This window comes from Bombus huntii, unplaced genomic scaffold, assembly GCF_024542735.1.
Source record: "Bombus huntii isolate Logan2020A unplaced genomic scaffold, iyBomHunt1.1 ctg00000126.1, whole genome shotgun sequence".
Taxonomy (NCBI): Eukaryota; Metazoa; Arthropoda; class Insecta; order Hymenoptera; family Apidae; genus Bombus; species Bombus huntii.
In genome coordinates this window covers 2,875-22,550 of record NW_026099375.1, presented here as the reverse complement: position 1 = coordinate 22,550, position 19,676 = coordinate 2,875, and the positions used below count along the sequence as shown (strand labels likewise).

General features: G+C 35.3%; 1 protein-coding gene across 1 annotated transcript; it reads left to right on the top strand.

The window, feature by feature from the left end:
• Positions 1-16,568: 16,568 nt before the first annotated feature.
• LOC126877150 (elongation of very long chain fatty acids protein 6-like) lies at positions 16,569-17,553 on the top strand. Its single transcript, XM_050639964.1, has 2 exons — positions 16,569-16,612; positions 16,703-17,553. The coding sequence occupies exons 1-2, from the start codon at positions 16,569-16,571 to the stop codon at positions 17,241-17,243; spliced, it is 585 nt and encodes a 194-aa protein (XP_050495921.1). The 3' UTR covers positions 17,244-17,553.
• Positions 17,554-19,676: the final 2,123 nt, after the last annotated feature.

Below are 19,676 nucleotides of genomic sequence, written 5' to 3'. Positions count from 1 at the left end.
TATTTAAATTCTAAATTTAATGCACTAATTTGCTAATATAATCAAAATTATTAATTAAAATTAATAATATAGTTTAATTAAAAATTATAGTCCCTTCGTACAAATAATTTATTTATTTTTATAGATAGAAACCAATCTGACTCACGTCGATTTGAACTCAAATCATGTAAGATTTTAAAAGTCGAACAAACTTAATTATTAAGCTTCTGCATTTAAAATTTATCTTAATTCAACATCGAGGTCGCGATCATCTTTATTAATATGATCTTTAAAAAGATATTACGCTGTTATCCCTAAGGTAATTAATTCTTTCAATTTATAATACAAGATCATTAATTATTCTTTAATTAAAGTTTATATTTAAAATAAAGTTTTATAAATTTACTAATCCTCCCAATTAAATATTTATATTTAAAAAATTTAAACTCTAATATATATAAATATAAAATTCTATAGGGTCTTATCGTCCCATAAATATATTTTAGCATTTCTACTAAAAATTTAAATTAATTATATATATATATATATATGAGACAGTATATATCTCATTAATTCTTTCATTCTAGTTTTTAATTAAAAAACAATTGATTATGCTACCTTTGTACAGTCAATTATACTGCAGCCATTAAATAATTAAATCATTGGGCAGATAGACTTAAAATTAAAATCAATAAGCCATGTTTTTGATAAACAGGTGAATATATTTAATTTGCCTAATTCCTTATATACATATATATATATATATTTCAAAATTTATTAAAAAATAAAAATTTTAAACATAACATATTACTAATATAATCATTATACTTAATTTAAATAAATTATAAATTATTTTTTTTTCAATAAATATATATTATTCAATTTTATATAAATTTCTTAAATTTTTAAAATAAAATCATTAAATTATTAAGTATTTATTAATAAAAATTATTACTAAATCAATATAATTATAATATAAGTTCTTAAATAATAATAATAATTCAATTATATATTTAAATTTATAGATTATCCCATAAATTTTTTATATAAAAATAAAAAAAATTATAAAATAAATTTTTTATATTTTTTATATATAAATTAAATTCATTTCAAAAAAAACTAGATATAAAAAAAATCGATTAACATTTAATTTCTAAATATATATTATAATTTTTTATTCAACAAAAACATAATTATATATTTAACTCTTTTTCTTTCGAGAATAATAAAATTATTAAATTATATTAATTAACCCTGATACAAAAGGTACAAAATTTATTTTACTTATTTAATTCTTTAAAATTTCATTCACATTACTAAATCTATAAATCATTATATTATTTCATAAATTATTACTAAAACAATTATTTATTATACAACTTTACAAAAATATAATTTAATAAATTTTAAACTAAAATATTAAATTTATTATCTTAAAAAAAATTCAATTTAAATAATTTTCATTAAAAATGAAATATTATAAAAACTAATTTTTTATCTAAAAACATTTTCCAATATTTTTACTATGTTACGACTTATTCCACAAATGAAATTGACGGGCAATTTGTACACTTTTCAAAACTATTTTCAAATTAATTAATTTATTAATTTTACTTTTGAATCCTCTTTCAAATTAATATTAAAATATAATTATTAAAAAATTAAATTTATTATAACTCATAAATTCTTAAATATACTACATTTTCATTCGAATTAAAATTTTTTATTAAATTTTTATTAAAATTAATTTTATATAATAATATACAACAATACATAAACATCTACTTCAGTTTATCTTATCGTGGATTATCAAATTAAACTACAAGTTTCTCTAATAAGAATGAAAAGCCGCCATATAATTTAATTTTAATGATTCAACATTTAATAATAAATCCAATATTATTATTTTATATAATAGGGTATCTAATCCTAGTTTATTATTTTATCTTATTATATTTATAAATATAAAATTTAATTTAATTATAAATTAAATTTCACCTAAAATATGTAATTTTTATTAAATAATATTATTTTAAATATTTATATATATATAAATTAATAAAATTAATTTACAAATTTAGTTTAACCGCTATTGCTGGCACTAAATTAATCATTATTTATATTTTTTTCTAAATTTAACTTTCATTAATTATTTAAATTCAATTATTAAAATAAAATAAATTTTTAATTTTAAATCATTATTTATTAATACAAAAATATAATTAATTAAAAAATCATTATAAAATTTATTTTATATTATTAATATTATTAATTCTTTTAAACTCAAAATTTAATATGCAAATTACATTAAATATAATTTTTTTATTAAATTATTTTTATTTTTAAAATATAAAATATTTACATATTTATTTATAATACACACATACGCACACATAATATATATATATAAATACATTTATTGAAATATTATTAATTTATATTAAATTATTTTTTTATTAAAATTTTAATTAATAATTAATTCTTCAAAACATTTTATACACACATATACACTCATATATATATAAATAATCTATATGTCGGAGATAGGAGGACACCGGTGCCTTCCCTCTGAAACCTCGGGAAAATCCATAAAAACGTTGTAATTAAAATCTACAGTTGTAACTAAACGATTTGCCGTCATTCTAACCAATTGTATTTGTTTGAGACTTGTAACAATGAGCTTGGGCTCAAGGCGACAATTAGTCGCCGAACGTAGCCGCGGTCAACGGGACGAACTCTCCACCTAACAAAGGCATTGAGTAATCCTACAGCTCTCCTTAAAAGAAAGATTTGTAGCGGCACGTGGCAGTAAACATTCCAACGGTTTCTGTCCCGTAGCTTGCCACACGCAGATCCTATTCTCCGGGCAGGATGTTTACCAGATGTCGACGCGTCTCCACAGTACGTGATCGGCTAGCCCGAGGACCGTCATAAACACTAATATCTAGTTACCTAAAATCCTTCAACAGATACACAGTCTTTGTCCCAGTTACGGGAAGACAGGAGGGACCAATTTTTCCACGAACGACGTCTCCCACTAGCAACCCTCCCACAAGGGCAGCTAGCATCCTTTTCTAACTACCGATATGGAGATTGGCCAATTAGCAGCAACGTCAATTTCCCTTACTTTCCGAACGTAGGATGTCCCCGACGAATCCGATGATCTCGTGTCCTTAGACACACCCCGTCATAGTTTTCCTCTGGGGTATCACCGGGTCGGAAAGTCATTCTCTCTTGCGGTCTCATCGACAAAAAAAGAGATTAACGCCAGCGACTATTAACACAGAATCCGACTTAGATCTTTGCGAGTGCGTACGGCTACCGTCCCGTTGTCCGCGGGTTCGTTATTGAACCTAGGATCATTGTCATTAGTTTCTCGAGTATCTAATTACCACGGTTACTTGTCCGGTTCTATGGTAATCGTATTTGCACTAGCCAATGTCTTCTCTATTGCATAACGACGATGTGTAATCCAAACGAAGATTCGCTTTACGCCCCTAACCCTAATTCTAATGTAAACCCGACATATACACACACACACACACACACACACACACACACACACACACACACACACACACACACACACATTTTTTTATTAAAATTTTAATTAATAATTAATCTTTTTATTGTAAATAAAATATTTTTATTTACTAATTTTTTAATAAAAACTAAAATTTTTTAATAAAATTTATATTAATATATATATATATATATTTATATTCATATTTATATATCTTTTATCCTATTTTTATCAATTTTTTATTCTAATTTAAAACTTATTAACAATATTATTATATATATTTTATTTATAAAAAATTTAATTTTAATTAAAATTTTATTCTCTCCGTTTATTACGCCCCAAGGCTTACTGTAGGCCGTGTTCCTAACCGTCGCAAACAGATCGTCTTACATGACCGTCGAGATATACACAAAGTAGCGATAAACGCATAGTTGTCGTCAAGCAGCGAGTTCCAGAAACATCTATTCGCCTTCGGTGCGTTATTTTATCCGCATAAAGAAAGAAGCTGGTATACGTGATCATAGGCGCGAACGGTGGCGTGATCCGAGCGTAGTGGGGGTCGTCTTCCAGAAAAGACAACGAAAAGGATCGAAGAGTAATCGGTCCCTTCTGAAGAGTCAAACGTTATAAATTGCTTAGTCTAACGAATTCATTGAGAGATATCGCAAAGTCGGGTCGAATTCCTATAACATATCAACTGTATTTATCGCTAAATAATTTGTGACGTCTTTATTATTACATTCATTATTTTTAAATATACAAGCTATATTAACCTGTTAATACAGTGTTAAATTCATTGAACCACCCCTATTATCGTAACAGAAATCAGGGGATCGATCAGTTCGTGGCGTCGGTTATCTAATTGCAACGGGAATTTACTACTCCCGTTGACGTGCTTTCTCGCGATCGCGTCTCTCCGCGAATGCTCGAATAAACACGGATTGCTTTTTAACTAAACATATTCATACCCTGTTTTCTCAAAATCGAAAGCTTAAAACATCCGTTCTTACTGATGTTATTTCAATTATATTTATATCGCGTTATTTCAATTATCTAATATATTTTTTACTTTTTTCATGTAAAATCATCATTTTACCAATTGTACCATAATTATTAGGAAGCTCTGTTAGAATTTAATCTTGGAATTGAGATTAATAATCTGTGGAAGACACAATGTTTGTGTTGAAACAATATAATGTGATATTTATTAAACAATTATTACAGGAATTATAAGTGTGTGTGTTCTGGAATGTAGACAGTTGACTGACTGGCACAGACACAGACACAGACTGACTGGCTTAGTGACCCATGGCCCTTGAAAAGGTTTTGAACCCCACCCTCTATGCAGTAATGAGTGTGACCTGTGTGGGTGTCTGTGTGGCGTCACATGTGCCACAGAACCTTCTAGTAGCTTCTCGACGTGCCCATCGGGAATGTTCCATCCATATTCCTACGCTTCTTCCGCCGAATTCTCGAAAGAGCATGCACGTGCTAGCCGCCGTGGTACATCTCACGAACGCACGCTAATGAGGATATCGCTGAACAACGAAGGAAAGAATCCGTTCGATCAATCACCTCATCTGCATGCGATTAATATCGTTGTATTCCAACAAACTCTGAACAATAACTTAAACACGAAACTGTAATTTGTGTCTTTATAATTTGCAACGTTGTTAAAATTTTGTATCTCCCTTTGCAAATGCAAATAATTTAAATGAAAAAATACATGGTTTTTAAATCGTTTCTCTTATATTCGTAATAATAATTTCGTTCTACAGTGAATGCATTTATTATTCAACGACGTGATTTTCGGTTGTTTATTGGAAAGTTATAATGCTGCTGATCTATAGAATTAGTACTGACTGTTATAGTAATATGCACAGCGAGTCATTTGTAATAAATTGTAATTACTTGTAATGTATATCGATTGTAATTACTTGTAAACCACTCAATTCATAAATGCATACATATGTGGCGGCACTCGACAGCACAAATACGACAACTCGACACTAACTAATACCAGACAACGGCGACGCAGTGGTTAGCGCCTCAAGTTACGAACGTTCGGGATCTGGGTTCTTAAATCCCGGCGACCGTAGTCCGATTTTTCTTCCACGATTCTTAAATGAAAAGAAAATACAGCAGTACCCTAGCAGCGACATCTACAGCCAGCAGCTACAATTATCATTTGTGTCTTTGTTCTCTCCTAAAGGCCGTCCAAGGGACTTGAGAATGCAAAGAAGAAGTGCTGCAAGAACATAACAAATATATTTACAAACCAAAACCAATTCATTACAACGCTCATCCTTCAATTACATCCTCCGTCGCGAAAATCCTCCGCTTCTTTTCTGTCAATCCATCTTGCCCATATGTGGTTCCATAGCTGCTGAATCGTATATAGACAAACAACAACTTGAGTAAGCAAGGGGGATGGATGTAGAGCCGACAAATAAAGGAAAAGGAGAGAGAAGTGTTTCGTCCTTGAGTTTATCATATTGTGGTGGCCGGGGGATTCAACGCTATGTCCTCGATTCGCTCTAAGTACTCAGGTTCTAGACACCCTTGGAGGGCGGTAGATTTTTCTTCATCGCCCGCGATGCTCGCCGCCGCGAGCTATCTCTCTAGTAAGGAGAACCATAGCACTATCTTCTAGGGCATCGTCAAAGGCACGCGGACTACTTCACTGGTCGTAACTGTTTTATTCTTGTTTGACATATCGTTAGCGCGCCCGGAATCACGATCATTGAAATCTCATTAGCTCGATCACGTCGGGGTCACTTACACCTCACATATTTCAAATAAAATCTGCATAATTCTGAAGGAAACACAACTACATTTGGGTTATCTTGTTTTCACAGAAACCTGAGAATTGCTCAGAGTATTTTAATAAAATATTCAACTACTTTAAAACGGAAAAAATAGTTTATTATATGGAATATATAGAGTGGTTCACGCAATTGTTTCGGCATAACTGGAAAATTCGAAATGTGTAGCTTTAAAAATATTGCAGAGGAAAAGTCGGATTCGTAGAGGACAACCTTCGTTCAGAAAGTAAGGGAATTGGTCAATTTGTATATCGGTGGTTAGAAAAGGATGCTAGCCGCTCTCGAGAGAAAGTCTCTAGTGGGAGACGTCGTTCGTTAAAAAATAGGCGTTTCGACCGTTCGCGGAGAGACGCGATCGCGAGATAGCACGTCAACGAGAGTTGTAAGTTCCCGTTACGATTAAATAATCGACGCCACGAACTGATCGATCCCCTTATTTCGATTATGATAATAAGGGTAGTTCAATGAAATTCCACAGAATTAACACAAATAAATTAATGTTTATTTCAACAACTTATTAACTAGAAAGATATAAATGGAACAAAAAAAAATGTAACTGCGTTTTGGTTGATAAGTAATGCGCGACATACCACATGTGTTGACGGTTCGACATCTCGAAAAGTTCTGAACGCCTTTCGATTTTTTTCGTTTTTTCTGGAAGGCGACCCCCACTACGTTCGGATCACGCCACATTCTTTTACGCGAGGTAAAATACGGGCCACGAGTCGACGTTTCTGGAAGTCGCCCTGCTTAATGAACCATGCGCTTGCCACTACAATGTTTGTTTGCCGGGCAGACGCGACGATCCGTCTGCGACATTATAGTGCCGCGATCGACAGTTAAGAATATGACCTATGGTAAGCCGCATGGCGTAACAATAGGTTTCCCCTATCTTCCCGTAGTTGGGACAAAGACTGTTTGTCTGTTTGAAGGACTTTAGTTTCCTAAGAATTCTGCCGAATATCAATGGTCCGCCTGGCTTGGCGCGCAGGCTCTATTACAATGTTTGGGAACCCATCGTGACATATGGTGCGCCTGTGTGGGCTGATGCAATGAACTATGAGAAGAACAGGAAGATTATAAAAAGGACCCAACGTACTGCCCTGTGCATTACATTTCCAGCCTACCGCACTGTATCTCATGCGGTGCTTTGTGTATTGACCGGCAACTTACCGATCAACATTAAAGCTAGGATGTTGAAAGAATCATACGAGAGAATGAAGATTTATAAGAGCTTAGCTGTTGAAGGTGAAGTGATCGATAGATACATCATGTTAAAAGAAGAACTGGATGACATAAGGAAGAAAGCACTAATGGAGTGACAAGCGGAATAGGGCAATTACAAAGAGGACAACTTTACTAGGAAGTTGATAGGTAATGCGTCTATATTCGCCAAGAAAAGGAGAGACATCGATTACTTTACGATGCAAATGTTAATGGGGCATGGTATCTTCAACAGCTACAGAAAGAGGATCGGTAAGGGGGTCGACACTAAGTGTAGAGATTGTGGTGACCCGAACGACGATGCAGAACACGTCCTGTTCGTGTGTCCTAAATGGACCTAATGAACATAACGATCGAACTCGAGAATTTCCTGGGTCTCCGGATAAGTGTGGTCAACTTGGTGGACACCGTGGTTACCAAGGACGAATACTGGACAAAGCTCAAAGCGTTCTGCAAATCGATAATAAATTACAGAAGAGAAATGGAAATGGCTATGGGCACAGCGAACAGGAGGAGCGGTACCAGCATGCAACGTTAAATATTCGGAGACGCGGTTAATGACAACCCTGATGAATGCTGATCGGCTATGCCGGGGTTGTCCGTGTCTAATCAAATAAAGGATCGAGGGGTTTTTAGGGCGTATGGCGATGTCACCTGCCGAGTCCTACATAACCCAGAGACGCGGATCTCTCTGGGTACGCGTAATAGCATTTTTCCCTCTTCACGCAAAAAAACCGGTTCATCTAACAAATTTTTGTTTCATGACGACGGTGTCCTCGAGATAAGGACTCATGGTAACTACAACTGCCGTACATTCTCTACTATTCTCCTCGATAGGAACATGAAGAGATCCGTTCCTTTTTTCAACTACGATCGGATTTGCAAAGTCGGATTAAGACTGATCAATTACTTTGTCTTGCCGCATTTCTGTATCTACTTTAAACACCTCCGGGTGTCTATTACAATCTTTTTTCTCTACTTTACGAATAGAAGCATTTCCGTCCTTTATGTTTAATTCGACGGTATTCAGGAAGTATGTGCCAATTATGAACGAGTGTTGCATCAAGGTATCTGAAACTACATGTATCGTTACAACGTACGACTCATCATCTATCACAATATTCGTCGAAAATTCTTCGAGTGTACAATTTCTTCCGGACCCGATACCAATTTTCACATACTGATTCGCTCTCATTAAAGTTAGTTCGCTACCGGTATCGGTATTGTCGCATTTCGATACGATGTGTCCGTACTCTCTACACTTAAAGCACTTGGGTCCTCTCGACCTATTCGGGCACTCTGCACACTCATATTCTTCGTCGCCGCAATTGTAACATCTCGTCTTCTTCATATCTCCAGATTGACTGGGCATCCTGCTCCTTTCAATTTTGGCTAGCTTCACAATCAATTTTGCTCTGCGATAATTCTGTTCCTCGTACATGATTAATCTCTTCTTCAATTCTTTAATGGATGTAGTAGACTTATTGTTTTCTTCATCTACTATTCCTTCTACAATATGCTCCACTTTCGCCTCCTCTTCCATATCAACATGGCTGGCTATTTCAAGCATGCGCTACATATTCAAGCATGCGGTACAATTTATATTCTAGAGAAAAATGGCGCGCCCGGGCGAATAGATGGCGTTAAACGCAATGATCCCAATTGAACTGAAAAGTCGTTATGTATTAAGGGACTTGTGTGTGGAGGATGGTTAATCGTGAGATTTATTAGACGAGATTGCCCGTTGTAGAAACCGTCAAGTATATTTTAAAATGATTAAATAAATAAGAACAGATAATGTTCGCAAAGACGCTCGTATTAACGGATTCGCTAAGACAGTGTATAACCGCTCGCTCATAACTCGTTAGTAACTGATCAATACTCGGTAGATAGTCGGTAGAGTCATAGGACGTGGCGGATCGAGAGCGACTCATGTTGTTGTGCCTCGGAACACGGACATCGCTTTGACGCACGAAACATATCGATAGGTAAACTCCGGACAAAACAAAGTCACCGTTATGGGCAATCGTCGATCTAAGATGAATTCAAATTTTCCGACCTCTCCCCCCCCCCCCCCCCAGTATAAATAAACGGACGTGATCGCGAGTTTGTATATACCGAGTACCTACGAATTATCGATCAATATCTACGAGTTATTATCCGAGTCATCCGAGTTATAGTTATCGAGTTTTTCGCAAGCGACCATACCCTAGCTTCGCGAATACATTTGTACGAGCGTCTCTCGACGGTATTTATATTTATTCGTATTTATTTTATTTATTCTAAATATATTTGAGGCGTTGCAGCAGCAATTTCTCGTATTCTCTAAATTATTGATCCTCACACGATCCACTACATGATCGATAACTCTTTACGATTGCGTCCGTTTAAACTGGTACACTATAAATTGGTCGGAGGAGAATCGGAAAATTCAAATTCGTCTTCGTTCGACAGTTGCACGTAGAGGCAACATAGTTTTGTCCGGAGTTTATTTATTACTACATTATGTATGTCCTAACGATATTGATACTCCGAGGCAAAAAAACAACATAATTTGAATTGTCCTCTAGCTCATGTACCGCTACGTGTACTTTCAAGGAGCAAAACTGACACAGTTCCGCTTGTGACGCGAGACGGAGATTATCGTTTCACTTCCTTTAACGCATTTTTGCCATTGAAAGACACTAATTTCTGTGACTTGCTTTATCTCTGTTATAAATCTCTCTTTATATTTAAAATTTTATAGTTTTTGTGCAAACGTAAAACGTAAGTAAATATTAATAAATATTATAATAATATAATATAATGCTATATAATAATATTAATAAATACTTCGCTATTTACTTATTTTATTTCCATTAAGGTATATTGTATTTTTCATTGCATTACTTTCATTTTTATTTAGTGTAATAATAAACGCATACGATAATATTCATTGGCATTAGTGTAATTGTAAGCTTCACTGTAAATTTAATAAAATTTATAAGAACGGAATTATTAAAAGGGTATATATGTGTAATTAAACTAGATTCTATTCTCAACGTTACTTCATTATTTTATTATTGTTTCATATAAATATTTTTTTTGAAAAATAATTTACATATGCTTCTAAGTTAAGTGTTTGTATTAATTGTTACATATGTCATAATTTCAACCACAATATTAAATTATGGTATGTATTATTAAAAAGTATAGTTTAATGTATATATTAAATACTTATGTAGTATCGTTGAGCTGTGCTCAGCGCTGTAGAGGTCGCTGTTGGGTACGGCCGCCCTTTTCCTCATTTTTTGTACCGTGGAAGAAAAATCGGACTCCTACGTTCGTAACCTAAGGCGCTAACCACTTCGTCGTCCGACACTAGTTAGTGTCGAGTGGTGCTATTTAACTATCGAGTGCCACCACAGGCCCTTCTTTCCACGATACTACACTTATAAAGAATTTATTTGTAGATTTATCGGTTGTAGGAATATCGGTACTACATCAAAGAATCGGATGAAAGCACTAATTACCAAAGATATATTGAATATACGTTGCTTGGGTGTTAAAAAATCTGTCAACGACCATTTTGGAGATACTTTGCTCAAACACCACAACCTGGCCCTTCAACTTTAACTACGCCGAAAGTTTTGAAGAGCCGAGCAAAAAGAGAGGGTTGAAGGAAAGCTGCAATTAATATTAAAAAACAACAGTCAATGTCACTTGTTGAAAAATTACGAAGGCCATTAATTCGTGACGATGACAGTAATGTAAATGTTTGTATCATATTATGATGAAATTTAAAATCTTTAATCTTACCCCAAATCTCATGTTACTGATCAATACTAACCTTTATATATAGTATCTAATAATGATACCTAAAAGATATCGGTTAATTAATATGTTGAAATCTAATCGTTTAATGTATGTACATTGTGCATATAAATTCTATTATAACGTAATTAAATATATCCTACATTTTTAGAGGAAACGTGAAAACCGATCTAAAAAAAAAGGAAAAGTGCTAGAAGTAGCTCAGAAGAAGAAATAACACAAAGCCCTACAAAACATAGTGAATGAGAAAAGTGTTTTAAGCGAAACAATTTCAAGGAAGATCGCGGGTACTTCACAGACACATTCACTATAAGAGAAGATGCAATACAGCCAGAAAAGTGTTCAATGACAACAAGAAATAGTAATAGAAAGAGAACTTTTTCACAGAGTGAAAACACGAAGATGCATCAGCTAAAAGAAGAAGATGAGTCATTCCCTGAAGTGAAAAAGTTTCAAGCAAATATTCAGAAACAGGAAATTAAAAAGCGGCAAAACAGATCTATGACATTGTGTTTCGATCGCGGAGAGACGCGATCGCGAGGAAGCACGCCAACGGGAGTCGTAAATTCCCGTCACGATTAGATAATCGACGCCACGAAATGATCGATCCCCTATTTCGATTAGGATAATAGAGGTGGTTAATTGAATATGACACTGATGTAACAAGGTGTGAATGACAGTTTATTCCAACAACTTTGTGAAGAAGATAGTTACGCTGGTGCGTATGTATAAGATAAGTGACTGACTGATCTTCGGGTGTAGACCCGGTCGAAGGATGTTGTATGTTTGAAGGTTGAAGAATCAGTGATGTTCGGTGACGATGCTGTAGCGGAGGAAAGCTAAGGATGCGTGTGTCTAACGCACGGGACCATCGGATTTGTTGTTAATTGATTAAACGAAGGTTGCTGGACTAGGAAGGGTCTTAGCTGCTCTCGATAGAAAGTTGTTATTAGGAAGCATCGTACGTGGGAAAACCCAACTTTCCCTTGTCAAGCCGTGGTAGACAATAATCTTTAGAAATGATTCAGAAAACAGATGTTTGTTGGGTCTGAAGGACCTTAGCAAGCAAATTAGTGGGATTTATGACGGGTGCTTAAGGTTATTGAGGGTACGCCGTAAGAATGAGCGGACATCTGGAGCCTGTCTGGCCCGCGGTGTATGGCCGGGTCCAGGTAGAGTGTTGCATGACGCAACATATTGAGTGAAGATGAAATACAACCATCTTCGGAGGAAGAGAGAATGCTCTATTCGATCCATTTGAACAGGCAGGCACGGACACTTCAAAACTTGTTCAACTAGGATAACTAGAACGAAAACACGAGAACAAAACACTAGAGCTATTGCATGAACAAAAGCTTTGAAAAATACAAACATTGCAGAGAAAGCGATTGCATATAAATCCGCTGCGTTAAATGTGCAGGTACACACCCCACTGACCAGTGCACTAAATCACCGGAAACCCCAACGAAGTGCATCCACTGTCAAGGTGACCATTCTGCTAACTACAAAGGCCGCTCAGCCTACAAAACCTTATGTATAAATAAGTATCCCAAGCTTAAAGCCAAAGAGACAACCAATCAAATACTCAGTCTTCCGAAATTCACTACTACTTCAATCTCCTATACTACTCCCAAACAGTACAAGGAAATCAAAATAATCCAAATAACCACAGGGACCATTCTCAAAATAATGTCTCCAATTCATAAAACACAGACAACGTCTCTAGTGTCACAGTGGCCCCGGGAATGCAGCAATAGGATAATCATATCTCACATACCTTAGCCATCGAAACAGTAACTAAGCAGTAACAGGATCCCTATGTGACCGGCATCCAACGATAACCCCTCCACAGGAGCCAACCCCTTGATATAAAAAAACCTCCCAAATCAGTACTCGACATTCTATTCTGTTCTGTTATAACATTCTGTATTGTTACTTTGTCAGTTTCTAATAAATTTTGTAATAACGATCATAATTGAAATACGAATCTCTCACCTTACGTGCGGAATGTGAAATAATCCCGAATCAACGTGACATTAGACTTGAAAAGTTAATAGAAAAACAATCTGAACAAATAAATAATTTGCTATCACTATTAACACTCACCATGGATAAATTAATACGCCCCGACGCAAAATAAAATCAAGACGCATAGCTCTTTGGAATGCCAAGGGGCTAGCTCAATACAAATTCGAACTATAACTCTTCCTAAAGCAACAGCAAGTCGACGTAATGCTCGTATCTGAAACCCACTTCACCGACAAAAACTATCTGAAAATAAATGGTTATAACTTCTACCATACCCAACATCCCAGCGGAATCATTATCCAGCATTAAGCACTACGAACTTCAGCAGTATACTGCCCTCCCAGACACTCCATCGCCAAAGAAGACTTTGATAACTTCCTGGACACTCTGGGCAATAGATTCATAGCTGGAGGGGACTATAACGCCAAGCACACCCAATGGGGCAGCAGACTGGTTACAGCAAGAGGCAAAAACCTCTTAAACAGAATAATAACCAAAAACCTTAACTATCTCACCACATACGAACCCACATACTGGCCCACCGACACTAACAAAATACCCGACCTTCTGGACGTCTTCGTAACTAAAAATATCTCATCAAGACACGTCCAAATCAACTCCTCGGCCGACCTCTCTTCTGATCATTCCCCCGTGATAGCAACAGTCAGTTTAACAATGATCGGGAACACACCAAATGGCTCCATTCACAACCAACACACCAACTGGCAGCTCTTTAGAGAAGTCCTTAGTCACTCAACTTCAGCCCTAACCTCACTAAAAACTAAGGAAGAAATTGAAGCAGCCACGGAATATTTAAATACGAGCATAATAAACGCCATCCGCCTCTTCACACCGACAAAGACGTCCATCAGCAAACAAGAATATCCCCAATACATATTAAAAAAAATAGCAGAAAAACGTAGACTAAGAAGAGTATGGCAGCCCCATAGAACACCGGATGACAAACGCAAACTAAACAACGCAACTAGAAAGCTATCCAAAACCATAAAAAATTACAAAAACGACTGTTTCCAAAAATATCTCGACAGTTTATCCCCCACAGCCGACTCCAACTACTCGCTGTGGAAGGCCTCCAGGAAACTCACACGCCCCTCACAAATAATCCCCCCAATCCGCCGTCCGCAAGGTGGATGGGCGCGTAGCCCTATAGAAAAAGCCGACCTGTTTGCCAAATACTTGTCCAAAGTATTCAAACGCCACTCCTCCAAAGCTGCCGCGGACGTTACTGAATACCTGCACTCTCCCTTCTAAATGTCTCCTCCTATGGAACCCTTCACTTCTGCAGAGATTATAGAATCAATCAGTCGCCTAAACCCCAAGAAAGCAGCGGGGCATGACCTAATAGGCAATAGAGCAATCAATGAACTTCTCATAAAAGGGATTGCACTCGTCACATCGATTTTTAACGCAATTCTTCGCCTTGAATACTTTCCTAAGGCCTGGAAAATTTCATTACTCTCATCCCTAAACTCGGAAAACCAATATATGAAACTCTGCTCCTATCGCCCAATTAGTCTTTTACCTATCCTGTCAAAACTATTCGAGAAAATGCTAACGAATAGACTCCTTCCACTCTTGGGGGATTTGAAAATACTCCCAGATCATCAATTCGGTTTTCGGAAACAGCATTCAACAGTAGAGCAAATCCATCGCATAACACACATTATCAACCAATCCCTTGAAAAGAAAAAATATTGCTCAGCGATATTCCTAAACATTCAACAGGCATTCGACAAAGTATGACACGAAGTACTACTATACAAACTTAAAAAAGTCCTACCACACACCTACTACTCCATCTTAAAGTCCTACCTGACCAATAGGCAACTCATGGTTAAATACTTACCTACTCTATCTAGCATACTCCGAGGTAGTGTCCTCGGACGCCTGCTGTTCTCCATCTACACTGCCGATTTACCAACATCAACAGAGATAACAATAGCAACATTTGCTGACGACACAGCGCTACTAGCTTCCCACGCTGTTACGTCGCATGGAACAGCTGTACTCCAGCCGACGCTACCTGGCAGCCAGCGGCCCTCAATAAACTCAAGGACCCACCATAAACCGTCAACTTTGGCTTCATTGTTTCCACATGTTTGCCAGTCAAACTGTTTGTCTAGAAGTAAGTATTTTCAGTTTATTTTCGGGTTTCGGAAAAGTCCTTGAGATTATTAGGCTCTTAGAAATCACGGAGAAAGCGTGTAGTCACCGAATGGGAATACCGAACACATGTTTATCGAAAAGGACTGGTTTTCCCCAGGAACGAAGTCACCCCCCCCCCCCGATCCACGTTGGTGGGAGACTACCTCATATCCTTTTTCATTAGCATGGCTCATAACCAATCGGCATCGCGGATGGTTACCCTCACTTCCTTGATGAAAAGTGTGAACAACGAATCCACGTTCTTCGTTCAAAGGGCACACCCACGCCAAGCTTTCCTCCGGAAAAACATAAGAGGGAATAGTCAGTCAAGCAATTCGAGCCTCTCAAGTGGGTCATTACATCAACTCAATACTCTAGAAGCAATTCAGAAAAATATGACAAGGAAGGGATGTGTGTTGAATAATAGATAATAAAACTTCATTTACCTTAAAAACTGTTCTTTTTAATAATATTAGCCCGAAACTTTTTAAATGTAAATGCATACAGAATTTGATTTTATGCTAAAAGTATCTGTACATGCTCAATCCGCCTTGCGATAGCATACGTATCTAACAGGGGATTCGTAATATATTTGACACATATTATCTTTACACGGGAAAATCCATGTCGAAGGAGCAAAAATATCCTGCAAAATTGAGACTGAAAACATATTTTACGGAATATCCCGGAAATTATTACGTTTAGAAAGATAGTTTAAACGTAGCAATTGTCTACAAGCAAGGAATTCAGCTAAACAGTTTTAATCTATAATTTAATTTTATCTGTAAATTTTCTTTAATACTGGAAATTCGCGTCTTTTTGTTAACTTTTATTGCAAAATGTTGTTCGATGCTCTGGAAAATTGAGAAACTTCAAAGAAATGTATAAAATATGGATAAATGGAAATTTTTATTTTTGATATTATAACAAAAATAACTGCATTTGTTATTATTGTACTATACTTGAAATAAATTCAGCCACTTCCAACATAAAAGTAAATTGTTTGTAATATGAAAAATACACAACATCAGACAGATATTAAGAAACACACTATGTAACTTCAATTTATATATCATGTTCATAACATATAACAATATTTCCAAAATATTATATCATAATAGAAATATAATTATATTCTTTCCAGCCATCTTACTCAAGATCCAGTTTTCGGTTTTTGGTCGTGGACCTTTGCCCTATCGAAGCTAGTAGAATTTGGCGACACAGCCTTCATTGTGTTACGAAAGCAACCGTTGATTTTTCTACATTGGTACCATCACGTAACAGTCCTTCTCTATACCTGGTTCTCTTATGCAGAGGCCACAGGAAATGGCAAGTGGTTTGGCTTGGTAAACTCTTTCGTTCATGCCTGGATGTACTCCTATTATGCTCTGAAAGCAATGCGGTTCAATATACCAAAATGGGTCGCCATGTTTGTTACTACGCTACAGCTATCACAAATGGTTGTGGGTTGCATTTTAACTGCATCAGCTTACTACTATGTACACAGTGCCCAAGTTGAATATCACGTTACGCCTTTGAACATCAAACTTGCTATGCTGATGTATTGTACTTGCTATTTCATTTTATTTGCCAGATTCTTCCAGCAGGCTTATTTATCTAACAAACACATAAAAAAATTGGAAAGAAGGATTAGCCTAATAGATCTGCAAGTTATAACAAGCTGAAGTTTATGTAGAGCAGGTGAAAAATTTTTTAAATCTTTTTTACGCATGCTTTTCAGTGACATATCTTAAGAAAAACTTTATCAAAATCTCATGTGATGGATATGGACGTCAAGAAATAATTTGATGAATATAGTTCTCTCAAGCCTTTGTGAAGGCAAAGTTGTAAAGATTGATTGTGAATGAATGAAAATGGAGAAATAGAATTAAAGTAAATCTCGCACACTAAATCAGAAATAAATTTTTAATATCTTAACGATATTATCGTTAACTATAGTACGAATGAATTAATAAATCTCGTCCTGGAAACACATATATCCGTAATCTGTTTACTTATGAAACGATTTCCAAAGAAATTTTTTGGTCCCTTTTATTTGTAATGTTTCCTTCTTCCGATAACGTGACAAAACCTTACTGGAACAAGAACGGAAGCGATATAATATTTGAAAATGTAATGTGTAAATATTCGGGTAATATTAACGTATCTAATATTGAATTTAATTTAATAGTAAAAAAAATATTAAACACAGATTCGCCGGCAAATCTGATATACTTTTATAATAATGAATTATAGGGTTGACATATTTATTGTCGTGCGTATAAAACTATGAAACTATATATATTGAAAGAAGCCATAGAATACATAACAATTTGTATGAATAAAGTACGAGTGATATTAAAAAATGGATCATGCATTAGTTCAAAAACTTTATCGAGCCTTAGAATATTTTCTACTATTTTTAAGTGTCAATATTGATTATTATCTTGTTTAGTATGTAGGGAACGCCTCTCAAACGTTTTTCTATTTTCATTCGAACTGCCTATGTACGTATATATGTATGTATATTATACCGCCGTTTTCTGGTGGTATTACATATTCTAATGGTGTAAGAAAATACTTATACTCATTGTTTTGTAAAATACACACTACCGGTGAAGAATTGATAACCTTCCCATTGCGTCTATATTATATCATCTACTAGTTTTATTATGAATTTAAGAGTTATTACTACAAAAATTAAAGAAATGATAAAATTTTTGCAAACAGTGCTTTCTTTTTAGTTTGTTACAATATTTTAAAAAGCAACCTTATGAAACTTCAGAATCGAGGAAAAAATATTCGTCGGTGTGACGGTAAGCTTTAATTAAGGCTTTAATTAAGGACGGATTTCTTCCGGTACCCCCGCGCCATACGCGGCTACGTTTGTTAAAACTCGAATCACATGGGCGATATCCATAGCCGCACTAGTTCCAATATATGTATGCCATGTTTGTGTTGACACATATACCACAGCGTTAATATCATGGACAGCACTGCTTCTATTTTTCAACAAGCAAGTTTCAAGTATTGCATTGCGTCTGATGCACCTGTCACCCGCTCAGAAACAGTAATAAAGTAGACGAAACATCCTGCATGCCACAGCTATCGAAATAACAAAACAGCAACTGAATAGCCGCCTCTGATATACATCGGACGATAACCTCTCCAAAGGGACTAAAACCTCCATATAAAAACCCTCCTACATTAGCGTTCAACACATTATTCTGTTAATTATTCTGTAACACTTTGAACCGTCACTCCGTTGGATTTATACAATAAAATTTCCATCATCTTATACGAAGTTCAATTCCTTCACGTTATTCGTGAAACGTACGAATATATTTACTGCGACGCGAGGAGAGGAGATCACCAGCGATCTATTGGTTTCATGATTTCTTTTGTCTTCGACGTGACACACGCATTTGACTGGCTTGGAAGCTGTTTTGCGATCCGACCATTGCAGCCGAATTAGTAACTATTAATTTTTATTAAATACTTTTATTTTAAGAGTTAATTTTTACCCAATAAAAATTATTAAAAATTATTTGTTATTAAATATTCGTATGCTAAAAATATATTTTTAGTTAGTAAAAATTAATAGCAATTAGTGAAACCTATACATTTTTTAATAACAATTAATTGTCATTAAATATTCTTATTTTAACAATAATTACGAGTTAAAACAATTAGTTTCACTTAAAATATGTCTTCACAACCCTAATGTAATCACAGAATCATCTGAAGGAAGAAATATGTGTGGATTTCGAAGCTTTGGGAGGTTGTGAATTCATAGGGACAAAATGTTTTTAAATTCAACTCCTGAAATTTGATTTTGACCGCGTCACATAATCTAAAGAACTCTTTATATGTTTTTTCGTTATTCAGCCAAATGGTTCCTTATTAATATGTCGGAGATGAAAGAACACCGGAGCCTTCCCTTTGGAATTTTGGGAAAATCCCGTAACATTGTAATTCAGAATCTACCATAGCTGTAATTAAATAATTGCAGTCACCCAGTCCAATTGTAATTGTTCGAGAGTTGTGATAATGAGCTTGGGCTTGAGGCGACAGTCAGTCGCCGAACGTAGCCGCGGTCACGGGATGAACGCTTTGTC